This window comes from Argiope bruennichi, chromosome 11 (assembly GCF_947563725.1).
Source record: "Argiope bruennichi chromosome 11, qqArgBrue1.1, whole genome shotgun sequence".
NCBI classification, from domain to species: Eukaryota; Metazoa; Arthropoda; class Arachnida; order Araneae; family Araneidae; genus Argiope; species Argiope bruennichi.
The window spans coordinates 24,481,218-24,500,024 of NC_079161.1; the positions used below are offsets into that span (position 1 = coordinate 24,481,218).

General features: G+C 34.2%; 1 protein-coding gene across 1 annotated transcript in view; it reads left to right on the forward strand.

The window, feature by feature from the left end:
- LOC129957013 (cytochrome P450 3A9-like) overlaps positions 1 to 18,807 on the forward strand; it is a 39,876-nt gene that overhangs the window by 2,040 nt on the left and 19,029 nt on the right. The window contains exons 2-7 of the mRNA XM_056069120.1: positions 2,230 to 2,326; positions 6,577 to 6,629; positions 10,032 to 10,128; positions 11,282 to 11,419; positions 14,127 to 14,364; positions 18,461 to 18,600. Coding sequence (XP_055925095.1) covers positions 2,230 to 2,326; positions 6,577 to 6,629; positions 10,032 to 10,128; positions 11,282 to 11,419; positions 14,127 to 14,364; positions 18,461 to 18,600 — 763 coding nt within the window. The remainder of the gene's footprint in view (positions 1 to 2,229; positions 2,327 to 6,576; positions 6,630 to 10,031; positions 10,129 to 11,281; positions 11,420 to 14,126; positions 14,365 to 18,460; positions 18,601 to 18,807) is intronic.

Below are 18,807 nucleotides of genomic sequence, written 5' to 3' on the forward strand. Positions count from 1 at the left end.
ATTTAAATCTGTCAAACGGTTGGCCGTCTGTAGGTCGGAATGAATCACATGGTTTTGTGTCACACAGAATTCAAAATATCTATCTTATCTCTTTCAAAATGTCCGCCCATTTTTATAAGATACACAGTTTAACAGAGAAGAAAAAGCACATTTGTATTGATACTGCTTCAGCTACATGCGTTTGAAGCGATAATATTGTCTACAAATAAGGAAGGGCTTAAAGTGGCATTACAAGGAAAAAAAATTTGCTTCAAAATAAATTTTGCCGTTTTAACGGTGATTAGTTATGCATTTAATGACCATCACCTCAGCTCTACTGTATATGTTTGAACTTAATGATATATGTACTGTATATGTTTGTATACTGTATATGTTTGATACTATATCTTGAAATGATATATAAGAGTATCTTGAGTATATGTTTGATACTGTTTGTATAATGTATATGTTTGAACTTAATGATGACCCTGACTGTCTCGTTTGTTACATAGAAATTGACATTGAAATATTATCGTGCTCTGTTCGACGTATTCAAGTCATAGAACATATTTCTGGAACAAGTTCCCTTTCAATCACCGAGAAATTTCGTCTCTTAAAATGTTGATCCAAAAAATTTTTCATAAGCGCTTTTTTCAAGTTTTTCTTCGTTTACTCAAATTTTTCAATATTCATTAAATCTGACTCTCTGGCGTTAGGAAATGACAAAAATTCCAGTTTAGCCATTCAATAATAATAATAATATAAGGTACCGATGCAAGAGAAAAAGATGCTAGCCGTTGACAAAACGAATATCATTGACGCAGCAATATTTTTTTTGTTTGTTTTCTGATTATTCTCATAGCACAAAAATGCCAGTTTAGTTATTCAATAATAATAATAATATAAGGTACCGATGCAAGAGAAAAAGATGCTAGCCGTTGACAAAATGAATATCATTGACGCAGAAACAATTTGTTTTTGTTTTCTGATCATTCGCACAGCACAAAAATGCCAGTTTAGCTATTCAATAATAATAATAATAATAATATAAGGTGCCGATGCAAGAAAAAAAGATGCTAGCCGTTGACAAAATGAATATCATTGACGTAGCAATATTTTTTTTTTGTTTGTTTTCTGATCATTCGCACAGCACAAAAATGCCAGGTTAGCTATTCAATAATAATAATAATAATAATAACAATATAAGATGCCGGTGCAAGAGAAAAAGATGCTAGCCGTTGACAAAACGAATATCATTGACGCAGCAATATTTTTTTTGTTTGTTTTCTGATCATTCGCACAGCACAAAAATGCCAGGTTAGCTATTCAATAATAATAATAATAATAATAACAATATAAGGTACCGATGCAAGAGAAAAAGATGCTAGCCGTTGACAAAACGAATATCATTGACGCAGCAATATTTTTTTTGTTTGTTTTCTGATTATTCTCATAGCACAAAAATGCCAGTTTAGTTATTCAATAATAATAATAATATAAGGTACCGATGCAAGAGAAAAAGATGCTAGCCGTTGACAAAATGAATATCATTGACGCAGAAACAATTTGTTTTTGTTTTCTGATCATTCGCACAGCACAAAAATGCCAGTTTAGCTATTCAATAATAATAATAATAATAATATAAGGTGCCGATGCAAGAAAAAAAGATGCTAGCCGTTGACAAAATGAATATCATTGACGTAGCAATTTTTTTTTTTTTGTTTGTTTTCTGATCATTCGCACAGCACAAAAATGCCAGGTTAGCTATTCAATAATAATAATAACAATATAAGGTGCCGATGCAAGAAAAAAAGATGCTAGCCGTTGACAAAATGAATATCATTGACGTAGCAATATTTTTTTTTGTTTGTTTTCTGATCATTCGCACAGCACAAAAATGCCAGGTTAGCTATTCAATAATAATAATAATAATAATAACAATATAAGATGCCGGTGCAAGAGAAAAAGATGCTAGCCGTTGACAAAACGAATATCATTGACGCAGCAATATTTTTTTTGTTTGTTTTCTGATTATTCTCATAGCACAAAAATGCCAGTTTAGCTATTCAATAATAATAATAATAATATAAGGTGCCGATGCAAGAAAAAAAGATGCTAGCCGTTGACAAAATGAATATCATTGACGTAGCAACATTTTTTTTTCTGATTACTCTCGCAGCAATTTTATTAATAATATTAATATTTTTTAAAAGAAAATGGATATTCATTAAAAAAATTTGCATTTTTCAGATACAGAAAACGAAGTTTCTCTTTCCTCAAAGATCATGGCATTCCAGGACCGAAACCCAGCCTATTGTTTGGAAACATGTTAGAATTGGCGACAAAAGTCAGTAAACTCTTGATTTTCACTTATGCTCCCCTTTCTATAGAAGCAATTTTCTAAAATTATATATTCGCTCAAAAATTGCTATAATTTTCTGAAATCAAGCTTGTGCAATCGAAGAAGTATAAGCATTTTCAAATGTTTCATCAAAAACTGCTAAGCGGTAAAAGACAACTTAATTAACAGAATAGAACTACGTTAGTTACGTTTTACGCTTTTTATATAACTAAAATACTATATGTTATTACTATTTATTAAATATTTTTTATATAATTAAATCACAAACATTATATATTTTTTAAAAATCAGTTTTGCGCATTATAATACCAAATTAAAGTGGAAATATTAAATTTATTCATGAATAAAAATAAATTTTAAAGTTATTAAAAAGTTTATAACCAGTTTTTCTTTCTTGTATACGTAGTATAGAGAAAGTATGTGGTCGTCAAAAAATTCGAACTCGAGATACTGACGATTCTCGAGTAAAGTATATTTAGTTTTTAGTTTAGTTTTAGTTATATTAACGTCCCGCTTGAAGCAACACAAGGGCTATTTTGGGACGGACCTCGTCATTTTGAACCGCGGTCAGATGACGAGGACGACACCTGAGCTGGAACCCCCCTCTCCACACCACACCACACCAACGGGAGGACGTTTGGTCATGACGGATTTAACGCGCAACAGACCCTCGGTGGAATAGGGTCTCGAACCTGAAACCCTCCAGCTCCGAGCCGAGACCTTACCACCAGGCCACCGCGGCCCAAAATATATTTAGAAGAAGTTCGAATATAATTTTACTTGATAACTACAAAATGAAGAGAGCTAGTTATATAAAATTCAGTACACAGATTTTCCATCTATACTGTAGACACACATCAAATTTGGAGAGAAATTTATAAAAGGGTTGAGTTTCAGTCGATATATACTTTCAGAAACACGCAAAAATATTTCAAAACGCAATAACTTAAAAAATATCAAATTTAGTGTGGGATTTTGTGATTCCAAGAGCAGTTTTGTGTCAAATTTTTGTTTCGATCGGTTGAAACGAGTCTAAAACAAAAATTCAATTTAAGAATACTATTAAAAGAACTCGCCATGGGTGACACAACAGATTCAGCAAAAATGCTAAATCCACGCCCGAAGTTATTATTTCGTGACTATTGTTCGCCAATGGCATGGAAGGCGCTCTCTGGCACGAGAAGTTTATTGTTACGAATCTGTGATGCGGCTTCCCAGCATAGTTGGTTCCATAGGAGGTTCCAGAGATTGGAGACAAACTTGGCGACCATTTGACGACTTGGCGACGAATTTGGCGACGTTGGCGTCAAAATAGATTATACCCGAAACAACGAGAATTTTTCCGATCCGTCCAGTAGGAACGGAGATACGGCCCGAACGTTCCTGATTGGTTGAGAGGCTTCCAGCCCCGTTTCCTAAGACCTATAAAAGAAGCTGCAGCTGCCGGGGAGTCGTCGTGAATTGAGTCGCGAACCAGTGGAGTCGAAGAGTAGTCGGGATCGACGGTAAAGAACTGGCCTTCCAGAGATAAGCGGAGCAGCGACGGAGTGAAGCTAGTGCTGAACTAAGCTGTGCGCTACTGTCTGCAGTAGAGTTTTGTTGTATGCTGCTGTTGTATACTGCTGTGTATGCTGTTGTTGCTGCACGTCTCGGCTGAAGATAATTGTCTCCTCTAGACTGTATATAGTTGTCGTCCTTGTGCTGTCCTGTGTGTCTTCGTGTAAATAAACGTCGTTGTTTCATTTTCTACTGCCACCTGGTGATTGAGTGTTCTCCACACCATATAACTCCCACTATCCAAACGAACCCCGGGAAAATTTCGTAACATTATTATAAAGTATGTGAGAAAGTTTTAGGGAGACCACTTCCGCTGGTTTCTGAATCTTCCTCTTGTCTAGTACGCCGATACATTATAAAGATTATATAGACAGACAGAGTCATACACTTTTACCCAAACTTATACAACATTAGTTATTTTCGACACTGAAACCGAAGATAAAATTGAAAAAGGCAATCTGCTTAGCAAGGCCGCCACTTCCTTCATTATGACTATAACTCCGATAAAATGTGCTTAGGCAGAAATGAAATAACGTCCTGAATCTACGGAACTCTCAAAATGCCTTTCAAGCTTTTTACCGAGTAATAAGTCGTAATAAGAGCATGGAGTACAATAAGGCCATGTTTCACCATCATATAAACACAAGTCTTAATCCAATCTCCAGCCACAGAATCTCTCAGAAACATTCTCTAATAAATTTCACATAAAAGAGAACGCCTTATAGGGCACCGGAGTACAGCAGTTACGAAGTTTCACAAACAGTTATGGCGCAAAGTTAGCATTTTTACTGATACAATCGTGTCATCCATGGGAAGGTGTTTCTTTATTTCTTTCTTTCCTTTTTCTTTTTTCGAGAATACCTTTGCATGCAGTTCATACTATCCGAAAATCACATCTCTGCTTTAGAACATTTTTCTGAATCGAATGAAACAAAAATTTAGGGACAAAAATTACATGTTTGATTACAAAATCCCATGCGAAATTTCATGTATTTAAGTCATTGCGTTTTTGAGTTATCTCGTCAACATGTTTCTGAAAGTACAGACGGTTAATTCTTTGTTTTAGTTAGCTCAAAATTTGACTGGTGCCGACACTATATATGTGAAATATCTCCAACTAATCTTATCCATCAAGCTCTTTTCGTTTTGTACTTATAGTGTTAACTTATTTCCGGGGTTCGTTTGGATAGTGGAAGTGATATGGTGTAAAGAACGCTCAATCAACAGACGGTAGTAGAAAATAAAACAACGACGTTTATTTACACGAAGACACACAGGACAGCACAAAGACGACAACTATATACAGTCTAGAGGAGACAATTATCTTCAGCCGAGACGTGCATACAACGAGACTCTACTGCAGACAGTAGCGCACAGCCCAGTTCAGCACTGGCTTGACTCCGTCGCTGCTCCGCCAATGTCTGGAAGGCCAGTTCTTTATCGTCGATTCCGACTACTCTAGTCTGTCGCTTCCGACTACTCTTCACCGTCGATCTCGACTGCTCTTCTCTGTCGCTTCCGACTACAACTACTCTGGCAGCTGCGGCTGCGTCCTTTTATAGGTCTCAGGAGGCGGGGATAGAAGCCTCTTAACCAATCAGGAACGTTCGAGGCGTATCTCGGTTCCTAATGGACGGTTCGGGAAAATTCTCGATGTTTCGGGTATAATCTATTTTGGCTAACCAAAGTCGCCAAATTCGTCGCCAAGTTTGTCGCCAAGCTCTGGGACCTCCTATGGAACCAACTATGCTGGGAAGCGGCATCACAGATTCGTATCATTATATTCGAAAAGCAGGACCGCTACTGAACGGATTTTATTCAAAATTTGATAGAAATCTGAAAATTTGGTGTAAAAACTGTACACCAAATGTCAATTATCTAGCTGAAACCTTTTTTTTTTAGTTATTTTTGTCACAGACGGACATTTTTCAAAAATGTGTTTTTCCAGTTCAGGGAGGTCCAAAAATTTGGAGATTCATCAAAACCTCTGAGTTCGAATTTTTTGACGATTAATATACTTTCTATACACTACGTATACGAGAAACTAATGATGAAAATTTTTTAGAGCTTAATATTACGTGTATTGTTATACATTAATGATCATCAAAAATATACTGTAACTAAAAATATGCTTAGTATTTCATTAGGTTCTAAGGCGTTGGTTGCTTTTGCTCTATTTATAAGTATTTATTGCCACAAATAAAAATAACAATTTTTTTATTTGCATATTTATATATATCCATATAGATATATTTCGTTACTTATTTTGGAAATAATTAAATTCACGTGATAAAAATTTATATTATCAACAAAATTAGTTAAATAAATAAAGAAGCAGAAACATTTATTGGCAACATTAATTAAATATGATTAGCGTCAGAAAATTCCAGAAACTGCGCGTGCTTTAGTTCTTTCAAGTGAATTTTTCTTCAAATATTTATCTTCGAAGCCAGACAGTAAGCAGTTTTTTTTTGGCTTTGTTCTATCTTTTAAAAATAATCAAATTATTTTGAGATTGTATTCTCTTTATTACAATATTCGTTTTATCATATTTTTGCATCTTTATGATATATTACTACTTTAATTTCATGAAAAAGGAACCTCGTAAATAATATTTAAAATCTGCTTCTAATAAATGATATTCAGAAGTGTAAAGCCTTTTCTATTTCCTTTCGCAGACTCCAATAAAGTGCTTAGATGAATGGTGTGAGAAATATGGAAGAATTGTGGGGTAAGTGTGTTTACATAAATATATTTTTTCTTATCCGTAAAAATAAGATTTTATATGCCCCCCAGATAACATTTAATTTTACCTAAAAAATAAAGGAATAAAATATAATAGAAAATGAATGTTTCTTTTTGAGTTCCGTTTGCATATATTTATTCCGTTCGTATAAATTTATAATGGAATTATTAAATTTATACGAAAGTGAAGAGCGACTCATCTTTTGAACTCTATGCTATAATTTAAAATGTAATAAACATCCATCTCATTTCTTCATAAGTTGAATACAGTTTTTACGTCAAATTAAAATCAATACTGATCGCTATTTAGAAAATAGACCATGTACGTCTATGCAAAAGAAGAACTTAAAATCGATTTTTTTTTTTAAAATTCAGATTGTTTTGCAGCTTTAACTTATGGTTAGATGTATGAAAAATTTACTCGTAGGCTATTTCAAAATATACAGTCAATCATTTGTAATAAAGAATATTTAATTTCGGAATAATAATATATAGGAAGAATTTATATAAAACCATAAGCATTTAATGGAGTGCTAAAAGATATTTATTTCATAAGCAGCCGCATCAGAAGTTCGAATGAATCAAATCATATGCATATTTTCTCTCGATACATTTTTATTTTCATAAATGCTTGAATAATGCAGTCAGCAATGCGCTTCCGTTTTTTGATAGATTGAAAATTTCAAATATCTCACTTATTCTAAACTTATATAAAAAAAATTGGATTCGACAATTTGACGAATATCCACAATTTAGACTTCTTCAAGTTCGAAAAACACATTTTTGGAATGATTGTCTGTGAACCTGGTAACTCAGAAAATTTTGAGCTAGACTGGTGAAATTTGATACATGATCTTTAAAGCAGATTTATAGATTTGTATCAAATTTCGAGGGAAATACATTCAGGGGAAGCCTGTCTGTCGGAATGTCAGAATATAAATTAAAACGATCACTATAAAATGAAAAGAGCTCGTTCGTTAAAAGTTAGCTCACAGATTTAATATCTAAAGAGTAGATACCTGCAAATTTGAAACCAACCAAATGCAGTTGGCCGTCTGTCGGTTATCACAAGCATGTAAAGGCGATCATTCAAAAACGTAATAACTTAAGTATATGAAATTTGGTAGGGAATTTTGGCTTCAATCGGTCGGGAAAAACACGTATAAAATCCAAATTCGAATGTCTTATGCTATTAACCGAATGCCAGGGAATTATCGCCCTTTTCAAAAAAGCGCCAAGTATCACTTGTAAGTACAATACGCCTAAATCGATAAATATGCTAAATTCATGCCAAAGATCTACAATTTATAGCTACTGTTCGCCAATCCCGTGTAATATATTCACGGCTTTTCCCAAGGTTCAAAATTTTCTGCAGAAGAAGGGGGATATAATTTTATTAGTTTTAATCTGATTGAATAGCACTTAGTCTTAATTTATCTGAAAAGAATCCGGATCAACAAGGCATGATCTTGTGAATTCCTCAGCGTTATGAACAATTGCACTGCCACATTTCACATGGATAATTAATTGACCGATTTTGACCGCATTCCTGGTGTTTACCCAAATGACCCCTTTCATTTTCTGTAAAGACGAATCTACAGAAGTGGTGTCCCAGAAACTTTCTCGCATATTCTTTATTAAAGGTATTGCATTTCCTCTCTTCTGGATACTGATTGTGGACTTAGAGTGTCCTAGTACTCATATTTTTATTTTCATAGCCACACACACGAGTGATCTGTGTTTATTAATATACTAAAGAAATCACAGTAGGAATTTTCATCGATGAAAATTGAAAACTGACGCAGATTTCAGTCACAAGATTAAATACCAAATTTGTCTCAGTCGTTACATTTTTAACTTTGCATGCTTATGAATATGCATACTATCAATTCGTACATAGATTTAATTCCAAATTAAATATTCATTTACACTATAGGTACTAAACCTGTATACCAAATTTTATAAGTCTAGCTCATAACGTTTTGTAATTATGTTTACCTGCACTCAGACAAATTTCCTGCTATGTATTCCGTTCAAAATTTAATAGAAATCTTGGTGAAAGTGAATTATAGTGTGCACCCTACTGCGCCAACAATGCCAAGTCGTCAATAAAGATGACGGACAAAATAAACAAATACTTCCGAGGAACAGTTACGGTTACCATTTCCCACCATATAATTAGGAATTTTTACTGATAAGTATTGTTTTTTTCCCATATTGCCCAGTGCCTTCTACAGATGCCTAGGCATCTGTAGAAAGGCACCGAGCATAATTATATAACTTTAAAAAAATCCTACGGCTTCGCTAGCAGCGGGAGCGGGAACCTAGTAGTTTCACTAGCACATTGAACATAAGGATTGTGTGGATAACAGGAAATGTACATAATCAATTGAAAAGAAAAAAGCAATCGGAACATTCTCCATACAAAATTTCAAACAAACATCCTTTTCCCAATTTAGCAACTCATTAAAAAATATATTCCACTCACCCTTCATCCATTCTGCCGGTATATCAAACCATTCTCAATACAAAATTTCAAACAAGTATGCTTTCCTCACTTTATCAGTTGGTAAGAAAATAAATATATACATATTTAACTCACCCTTTATCCATTCTACAGGTTCTAAATATTTCCGACATAACAAATTATGAAGGGAACCAAACGTTAAAATCACCAAAACAATTACGAGAACTGCGAAGAATTCCAATGCAGCTGTCTTTTAAAGTGAGAATGCAGACGATTTTTTAAAGCGCAAACTGACAATTAAAAATTGCAAAAGAATAAATATTTTTTGTTCGTATTCACATTAAAAAAAACAAGGAAGAAAATAACTTTTAATTATAAGCTGAACTTTCTTTATTTAATAAACTTTTAATTATAATAAAGAACAAAATTGAAATCTTTAATCAATATTTTTAATTTAACATTTTCCATAATATAGTTGTAGTTTATGTACAACTCAACCATGGCAAAAAGTAGTAAACAAAACAGCATTAGGGTTGCTAGAAGAGCGTTCCGATGGGTTGCAATATTGGCGACAAACTCGGGAGCACACTATTCTTCACTTTATCCAAAATCTTCACATTTTATGTAAAACTCAAATACCATCTGCCTAATTGAAAATATTTTGGAATCAGTGTTCATAGACAGATAGACAGATAAATATAAAATCAAAATTCTATTTATCATCCCCATGGAGATGCCTCATAATCTCAATATCAAATTATTTGACGATTTCATTACTTTTAATTTCTATACCTCGTAGAGTCAAATATAAAAATACCATATTTTAATAAAAATAAAACCGCTTTTTTAGATTAGGTTTAAAATTTAGGGTTAGTTTTGCAATTTTCACAATTCCCACTCTCAGCATTCTGTCATTTTCAGGTACTACTTGGGAACGAGACCCGTCATTCTCATCACAGACGTGGATTTGCTCAAGAGGATTCAAGTCTCAGATTTCACCAAATTCATGAACAGGCCTGTAAGTTGAAGAGAATTACTCAGATCAATGCCGTTAATAACCATTAACATAAATAGAAAGCAAATATTTTGTATGATGCGAGCAAATAAAATGATGAAAAAGTAATCTGAATTGAAAAAAATATTAAAAGCAAATCTCATTCTATCCAGCTTATTAATTCCTACTAGAAAACACATAGTAGTAGTTTCAAGGGGTTTTTCAGGGGACATAGTAGTGGTTTCGGTCGCTATTTTGAGCAGTTTCTGTAATTTTGCATTACAAGTTGGTCAATAAAATTTTTTATTACCACTTCTATCCGTTTAGTGTTTCGTTCTTTCATGTGACAATAACGGATACCCCCCCCCTCCCCTTAGCGGTTCACTGCCTGCTCTCCGTCCATGCATTGTATGGTGAAAATTGCTTATATATATGCTTCCTATCACCACTTAAATTTTTGCCTATGAATTTTGAAACACCCTGTGTATTAATTTCACCTGATAGTTTAGTTTAATTATATATATATATAAGTCAATAATCTGCATACATAGTCGTTATATTAGCTAATTAGGTTTCAATAAAAGATCCCATTTAATAATAAGGTATTGATTGGCCCATTGCACATTATTAACCCATTAGATGCCACGATCCCCATTTGGGGATTTTGGAATTTTACGGACAACATTTGGCACAAAAGTTATATTACGTATACCTAACAGTTTGGTTTCAATATATATACTATATCGTTCAATATTGCATTGAACAAAAAAACGTATATTTTGGGATTCGTTTCTTTACAACAAATAAATAAATTTGAAATTCATCCGTAAGTTCAACACAATAGAATTGTCATATTTGAAGCGTTACACTTTTGGTTTAGTTTTTATATTATAATGAAACATCGTATATAAATATGTAATTTGGATGTCATAGTAATGATCTGTTACTTGCTCGGTGTTCTGTCTTTATTTATTGAAATGATTTTATTGATTATTTTATACCGATACCTTTTCTTCAAAATTATCAAATATATATTCGAAATATTTTCAAAAGGAAACAAAATTATATTGTTACGGAACTTTTTATGCATATATTTAAATTATTCAGCCAAAAAGTAAAGAGAAAAGGGCAGTTAATGGGTTAAAATGAAAAAAAAAATCCTTTTTTTTTCTTATAGAACTTGCGTGGACCTCCACCAAGCAAAGACACGAAAAAACAGCCGTTCTCGCAGAATCTGCTGCAGCTGAGAGATAAGAGATGGAAAGAAATACGTTCAATCATCACTCCTTCTTTCACTGCGTCCAAAATGAAGCAGGTGAAAAACATTTCTACAACTTAAATGTTTGGTTTTATTCAGTTTAGAAAATCTTCATTTCTGCTAGTGTTTACTAAACTAATGACTTTTTTTCGTCCTGCTAATAACAACATTTTGTTTTCTTAGTATAAGAGAAAATAAAGTTTAGTTCAGTTTAGTTAAATTAGCGTTCCGTTTTTAAAGCACCACTAGAGTTATTTTGGGTTGGATCTCATAATTTTGAACGAGAACGACATCTGAGCTGGCACCCCCTCTCCATATTCCTGCAACACACCAGCAAGAGGTCATTTGACTCCGACGGATTTAACTTGCACTACCCGCTTCCATGACGGTTCTTCGGTGAAATCGGTTTTCATATATGGAACTCTCTGCTCCCCAATATGAGATCTTATCATGAGGTCACCGCAACCCATGAAGGGGCATCTTTCTTAGCGAGTATGCGAAAACTTTTTAAGGGTTTTCATTTTCGTTGCTTTCGTATAACCAAAAAAAACCCAACCTCTAATTAGTTTTAAGACTGACAAGCCTGACAACATTTCATATTTTTGCAAATATAAGATATCAATGATATTTTTTTTTTCAATTCGTCGAAATTCGTTGCCTATGGTTCAAAAGCACAAGATTTGACATATATTCTCAATCAAAAGTCACAAGGGATGAAGAATTCCGGATGGATTTGGCTATGCTTTTGATTGACACATCGAAAATTTATAACTAATGTTTTGTGAGTATTGTAAATTTGCACCATATTTTGTCTTTCATAAAATATTATCTATACTTATAATAAAGCTCAATGTGTGTGTGTGTGTGTGTGTTGGCGCTCTATAGGCCAGACCGTTTGACCTACAGCTACCAAATTTGGTACGTGTATTCCTTGGAGGTCGGAAATGTGCACCTGGGGTCCTTTTTTTGAATTTTTAATTTGAATATTATTTATCAATTAAAAACTAGCCTTCCCGACAACAAAATCTTCATTTCCCACCGCCAAATGAGTAAGGTTTCAGTTTTTTCCCCCACGCTAATGAGGCTAGGCTTAACATTTTTCGACCGATTATTTCAAACGATTCTGTTTATTGTCGTAACGTTTGATGCCTTTAAAATTGAATATTGTTAAGTAATCGATCTTTCAGATTCATTTTGAAGTACTTTTGAATTAAAATAAAACAGAATAAAAGAAATTAAAAATTTCTAATCTGTATAGCGTTACCCCAACTGGAGTAGAAAATTCACTCATTTGCATTATCATAACTGGCGTTGAATATTCACGCATGCGCATTATGTTCTGATTGATGACAACCATTTTCAACGGATGCAGACTCGATTTAAATTATTTTTAGGTTAGTTGTATACTTTTGTAATTAAAATGTATTTATGTTAGTTATAAATTTTTTGCATATGCTTATAGTTTTAAGTACATCGTTTTTTAAGGAGTTTTTTAAACCTTTTCAACCGATTATTTTAAACAACTCGTTTTATTTTCTTAATGTTTGATGCATTTAAAATTAAATATTGTTAATGAATCGATCTGTTCATGATGAATCTGAGAAAATTTTGTTGACAAATTCTTGAGATATAACATAAATTAAGAAAGATATTCTTTAACGCCTATAAGGTTAAAATGCTCAGTGACTCTGTTTTCATAATCATATTATTGAAAAAATGCTTTGTTTCAGTAAAAAATATTATTACATGAATTGCAGATTAATCATTTCTACTTTAATTTAAAACATAAATTCTACGGGAGCTAACAGAAAATGAGAGCGATACATATTACGTTACGACTGAAGGCCATTATAATATTATGAGTGATCAGAAAACTCGATCTCGAAATTTTGACGAATCTCCACGTTTTAGAACTCCCTGAGTTCGAAAAATACATTTTTGGAAAATGTGTCTGTCACAATGAACTCAAAACACTTTGAGTTAGACAGTTCAAATTTGATATACGGGCTTTACTACAAATTTGAAGATTTCTATCAAATTTTGAGTAAAATGTCTTCAGAGGAAAGTCGCCTGTTCGGCTATAAATTAGCACAAAAATTATAAAACCAAGTGAGCTAGAGAGATAAAATTCAGTACATAGATTTGACAACTGTCATGTAGAAATCTATAAAATTTTTCAGCCAAATCCAAAACAAAGAATTGACTGTATGTCGGTCTGTACTTTCAGAAACATGTAAAAGCGATTACTGAAAAATGCAGTGATTTAAATATATCAAATTTGGTATGGGATTTTGTGACTACAAGTGCAATTTCGTGCCAAATTTTGGTTTCGATCCGTGGAGAAAAACATGTCTAAAACTCGAATTTAGTTTTCGGGTGCTAATGGTTAATTGTTTGGTTGGTTTGTTGGATTTTATTGGGGCAAGTGCCAAGTTTTGGTTAAGTTGCCTTATATAAATGGTTAACTTCAATTTAATAGAAATTTAAAAGCCAGAAAAAGAAACATACTAATTTTTCCAATGTTTTTAGGCTACTATTAGCCACATGCCAACGATCGCCAAAAAATCGCCAAGCATGATACGAAAGATTCAGTAAAAGTGCTAAAATCTCGCCAAAAGTTAATATTTCGTAAATATTGTACGCCAATGTCATGTAAGGCGTTCTCAGGGACGATACCTTTATGAGAGAATATAAGAGAAAGTTTTGGGCAGGCCACTCCAGCTGGTTTCAACATCTATTATAAATGGGAAAAATGCTCTTTCAGATGGCTCCTATCATGAATTCGGCTATTGATTCCTTGATGAACAACGTCGAGAAGAAATGTGCGGCTGGCGAGGAATTCGATATCTACCCAATGTTCCAAGGCCTTACGATGGACGTTATTGGAAGGACAGCTTTCGGAATCCAGACAGATTCACAGAACGACCCAAACGATCCCTTATTGCGATCTAGTAAAATTCTTTTGTCTGGAGATATCACAAGTCCTGTTGTACTCCTTGCAAGTAAGCGGCGTCGAATTCTATTTTTTTAAATAACCATATTATTATAATTTTATTTACTATTAATAAAATAGAATATGTGTGAATACTTTGGTGCTCTTCAAGTCATGTCATTTGTTCAAATTTATCACAAATATGCAAATTGCTTGTCTTAATTTAAGTCATTAACCAGTTTAAAACAATCATGTGATTATCAGATTAAGCATGCGTTCAATATTTAGATAAACGGTGGGTCCCCCCCCCCCTCTCAAATAGGTCGAGCTCCAAAACTTTTTCTAGAGGACAGCACATTTTTTTGAGGAAATCTGGTTTAAACTGGTTTGAAATGATCCAATGACTATTATACAGCGCAGTCGTTAATTTTTAGGAAGCGAGGTTTCCATCACAGAGCTTCAAAACTTTTTTGGAAAATGTCCGTCTGTCTGTGACAAAAATAACTCAAAAATATTTTGATGTAGACGGAAAAATTTTGGTATAAGATTTTTACAACAAATTGCAGATTTCTATTAAATTTTGAGAAGAATCCGTTCAGAGAAAGTCTGTCCGGCTGTTCGAAAATATGTTAAAAGAATAACGAAGAGATCTAGAAGGATTAAATTCAGCACACATATTTAACATATTGTTACAAAATTTTCCGAGGTTCGTTTGGATAGTGGAAGTTATAGGGTGTGGAGAACACTCAATCAGCAGTAGAAAATGAAACAACGACGTTTATTTACACGAAGACACACAGGACACCACAAAGACGACAATTTTATACAGCACAAAAGACGATTATCTTCAGCCGAGACGTGCAGCATACAACAGACTCTACTGCAGACAGTAGCACACAGCTTAATTCAGCACTAGCTTGACTACGTCGCTGCTCTACTAATCTCTGGAAGGCCAGTTCTTTAGCGTACATTCCGACTACGACTCTTCTCTGTCGATTCCGACTATTCTCGCACTCCACTGGTTCATAACCACTGGGCAGCACAAGGACACAAGGAAAATAATTAGGAGCGCCATCTCCGATCGACTAAGACTTTGAGCGGGACGAAAGATGGTTTGCACAGGAGTGGGGAAAGGTCTTGAATGAGGCTGGTGGCAAGGAACATCGGCTTAAGTACTATTGAGGAGCTGTAGGGACGGGCGAATCGGGGGACTTGATCTCGGCGGTGGGCGTGGTCTGTTAGGAGTTCAATCTTCGGTGATGAGAGCGTCTATGAGTATTAGGAGTTTTTCTTGCTTGTTTTTAGCTTTTTTGCTACGTCTGGTGGCCTTTAGGATGTTGGGGAATTCAATCAGGAGTTCTCTAATCTCTTTGAGGTCGTTGAGGTGGTTTTTCAGGTCTTTTAAGTCGTCTATTTCGCCTGTTAAAGTAGCTTGGGGAGGCTGTGGTCTTCTGGGATTTGAACTTTGGGAGGTGACTTCTTGGCTTCTTGGGAAGGTAGGATTAAAATTTTGGTGATTTCTTTTATTGATAACTTCAGCATATGATCTTCTGGGGTAGTTTACTGTTTGGATTTGGGCTCTAGGTATTGCAGGACATCCTTTCCAGGCTGCGAGGGGGCCGGTCATATTGCAGTTAATGCAAACAGGGTTCTCTATTTTTTCTTTTATGTGGCAGTCTCGGGTGGGGTGGTTTCCATTACATTTGATACATCTGGGTTTGATGCGGCAGTTTCTGGCAGAATGGTGGAATCCGGAGCAGTTGTAGCATATTGTAGCAGTATTTTTTGTTCTGTATGGCTCTATTTTCACGGACAGGAGATATAGGTGTTTTAGGTTATAGATGTCCTTGTAGTTACCGGTTTTTCTGACTTCTACGAGAAATAATGGGAGGAGGGTTTTAGATCTGAAGTTCTTCATTTGGTTGACTCTTTGAATTTGATAATTGTTAGCTTCAAGTTCGTTTTTGATGTCTTCTATTGTGGTGTAGGTCGGGAGTCCTCTAATAACTATTTTGATCGGTCTTTCTTCAGGAGCTTCATTGATAATGAAACTTTGTTTTTTGCTTTGGAGTAGGCTAATTATTTCTCGTCTGGTTTCTTCTGTTTTTGGTTGTATTTGGATATATTCTCTTTGAAAATGGTTTTCTGTTTCAGGATGTTTTCTCTTTATTTCTTGTAAGATTAGATTGAAGTTCTCTTGGATAACTAAATTGATCGGTGCTATTGTTTTTGGTGACTTATCACTTTCTTCTTGTAGGTGGGAGTAGGAGTTTTCAGTACTGATTTTGAAATTTTCCTCGGTACGGGGCTTTTTAGCAGCTTTTTTGATCGGAACAGTTTGGAAGTCGTCTTGGGGGATTTTTTGTTTCTGTGATGATGGAGAAACCATTGCGACATCTGAGTTTGGTGTTTGAGGATAAATGGGATTTTCAGTCGGGATATGGAGAGTTGAGGTAGGTGTAGAGGACCTGGAGATTGGAGTTGTTGATGTGGTGGATCTATCTGCCCAGTTTGTACTGTTATCTTGAGTGTCCATGTGTATTTCAGGTGATGGGGTTTCATGGAGTGTCGTGAAATTGAATCCGGCTTCTTCTAGCAATTTCTTTGGTAATTGTTTTTGGCATTCCATGCAGTGTCCTCTATTAAAGTGGACCAGGGTAAGCTCTCCGCAAGCGGGGCATTTTACTTTGCGCCTAAGTCTCTCAAAATCTTCATCAGTGTAATCTTGCAATCTGAGTCCGTTTCGTAGTATCTGTTGGAACGACGTGCCATATCATCGCTTCAATCAGTAGTAATATCAATCAATCAATATCAATAATCCAACGAATCAATAATCAATACTGAATACCACTCGGCAGCGGCAGGACTGCTTCCTTTTATAGGTCTCAGGAGGTGGGACTAGAAGCTTCTCAACCAATCAGGAACGTTCGAGGCGTATTTCGGCTCCTAATGGACGGATCTGGAAAATTCTCAATGTTTCGGGTATTATCTATTTTGGCGCCAAAGTCGTCAAATTCGTCGCCAAATGCTCGCCAAGTTTGTCGCCAAGCTCGGGAACCTCCTATGGAACCAACTATGCTGGGAAGCCGCGTCATAGATTCGTAACAATATATACAGTAGACCATCTGTCTGTCTGTCTGTACTTTCAGAAGAATGTAAAAGCGATAACTTAAAAAAAACGAGTAAAACCTATTAATTTTGTATGGGATTTTGTGACTACACGTGTAGCTTTTTAACGAATTTTTGTTTTAATCGACTGATTGGGAAAAAACACATATATCTCATAGATTCGATTTTCGACAATTCGATATCGATTCGATTAAAAACTCGCCAAGAAAAACACAAATTCAAAAATAAGGCTGAATTCCCGCCAAAGGTTAATATCTTTTAAGTATTGTACGCCAAAGCCATGTAAGGCATCCTCTAGTATAACATCTTTATTAGAGAGTATGCGAGAAGGTTTTGGGTGACCGCTCCTGTTGGTTTCAATAGAAATGAGTGGTACTGTTGTCAGTTATACATACAAAACTGGAGTAAACTGCGCAGAATGTACAAATTCTTCAGAATACGTTGATAATTGAGGCAAAATGCTTCCTATTAGAAAATCTGCCTTCTTTATTCTGTTTTTACGCATATCTTTATTAAAAATTTTTAATTTCAGATTTGTTTATTTTCTTTCTTTCTTCTTTATTAGAGAAAATATTCATTAAATACTATCCGAATCTAACCTATGTAACTATTTGGAAGATTAGAAAATTTGATTACTTTAATACTGACTCATATTCTCTATATCATTAAACGTTTGACAAAATATTCTATCTTAAATTTTTTTAAGATATTGATAGTTAAAACAAAATATAAAGAATTAAGTAGAAATCACTATTCAAATTCCCGTTTATGTTATTCTTAAGGATTATAGAAGTTATATTTATAATAATGAAGTTGAAATCAAACAGATGGCAAGAAAATACAAGTATAAAAAGTTATTCTAAAGTTATATTTGTAAAATAAAAGATCCTTGAAAAATGTGTACTTCTATTAACAATAGTAAAACCCTTTATAAATTTTAAGAAAGTATAATAAAAATGTTGCACATAGCACATCTTTGCTAAAATAAATACATATTTATTCCATAAGAATTTCAATATTTGTTATTATTTATTTAGCAAGCTTTCGATCCCTTGCCGTCTTGTGGAACTGGCTGGGCAAAATCAGATTGATATTTCTGAACCAAGGCAAGAATCCATTCATAGAACTTTTCCAATCCGTTAAAGCTGTAATAGCCATGAGAAGAAAAAACAAAGAGGTTCGTTAGTATTTTTATTTTCTCCCTAACAGAAATATCCGGTTGATATGAAAATTCGACCTCATAATTTTAACAGATTAAGTTTGAAAGAAAAACATATTTAAAATAACATCTGTCTTTCAATTCAGGGGCATGGTAACTCCTAAACGAAGGAACAAGAATGGAATTTTCCGCACTAGCTATCTTTGGTGACCAGTTCGTTTGTCC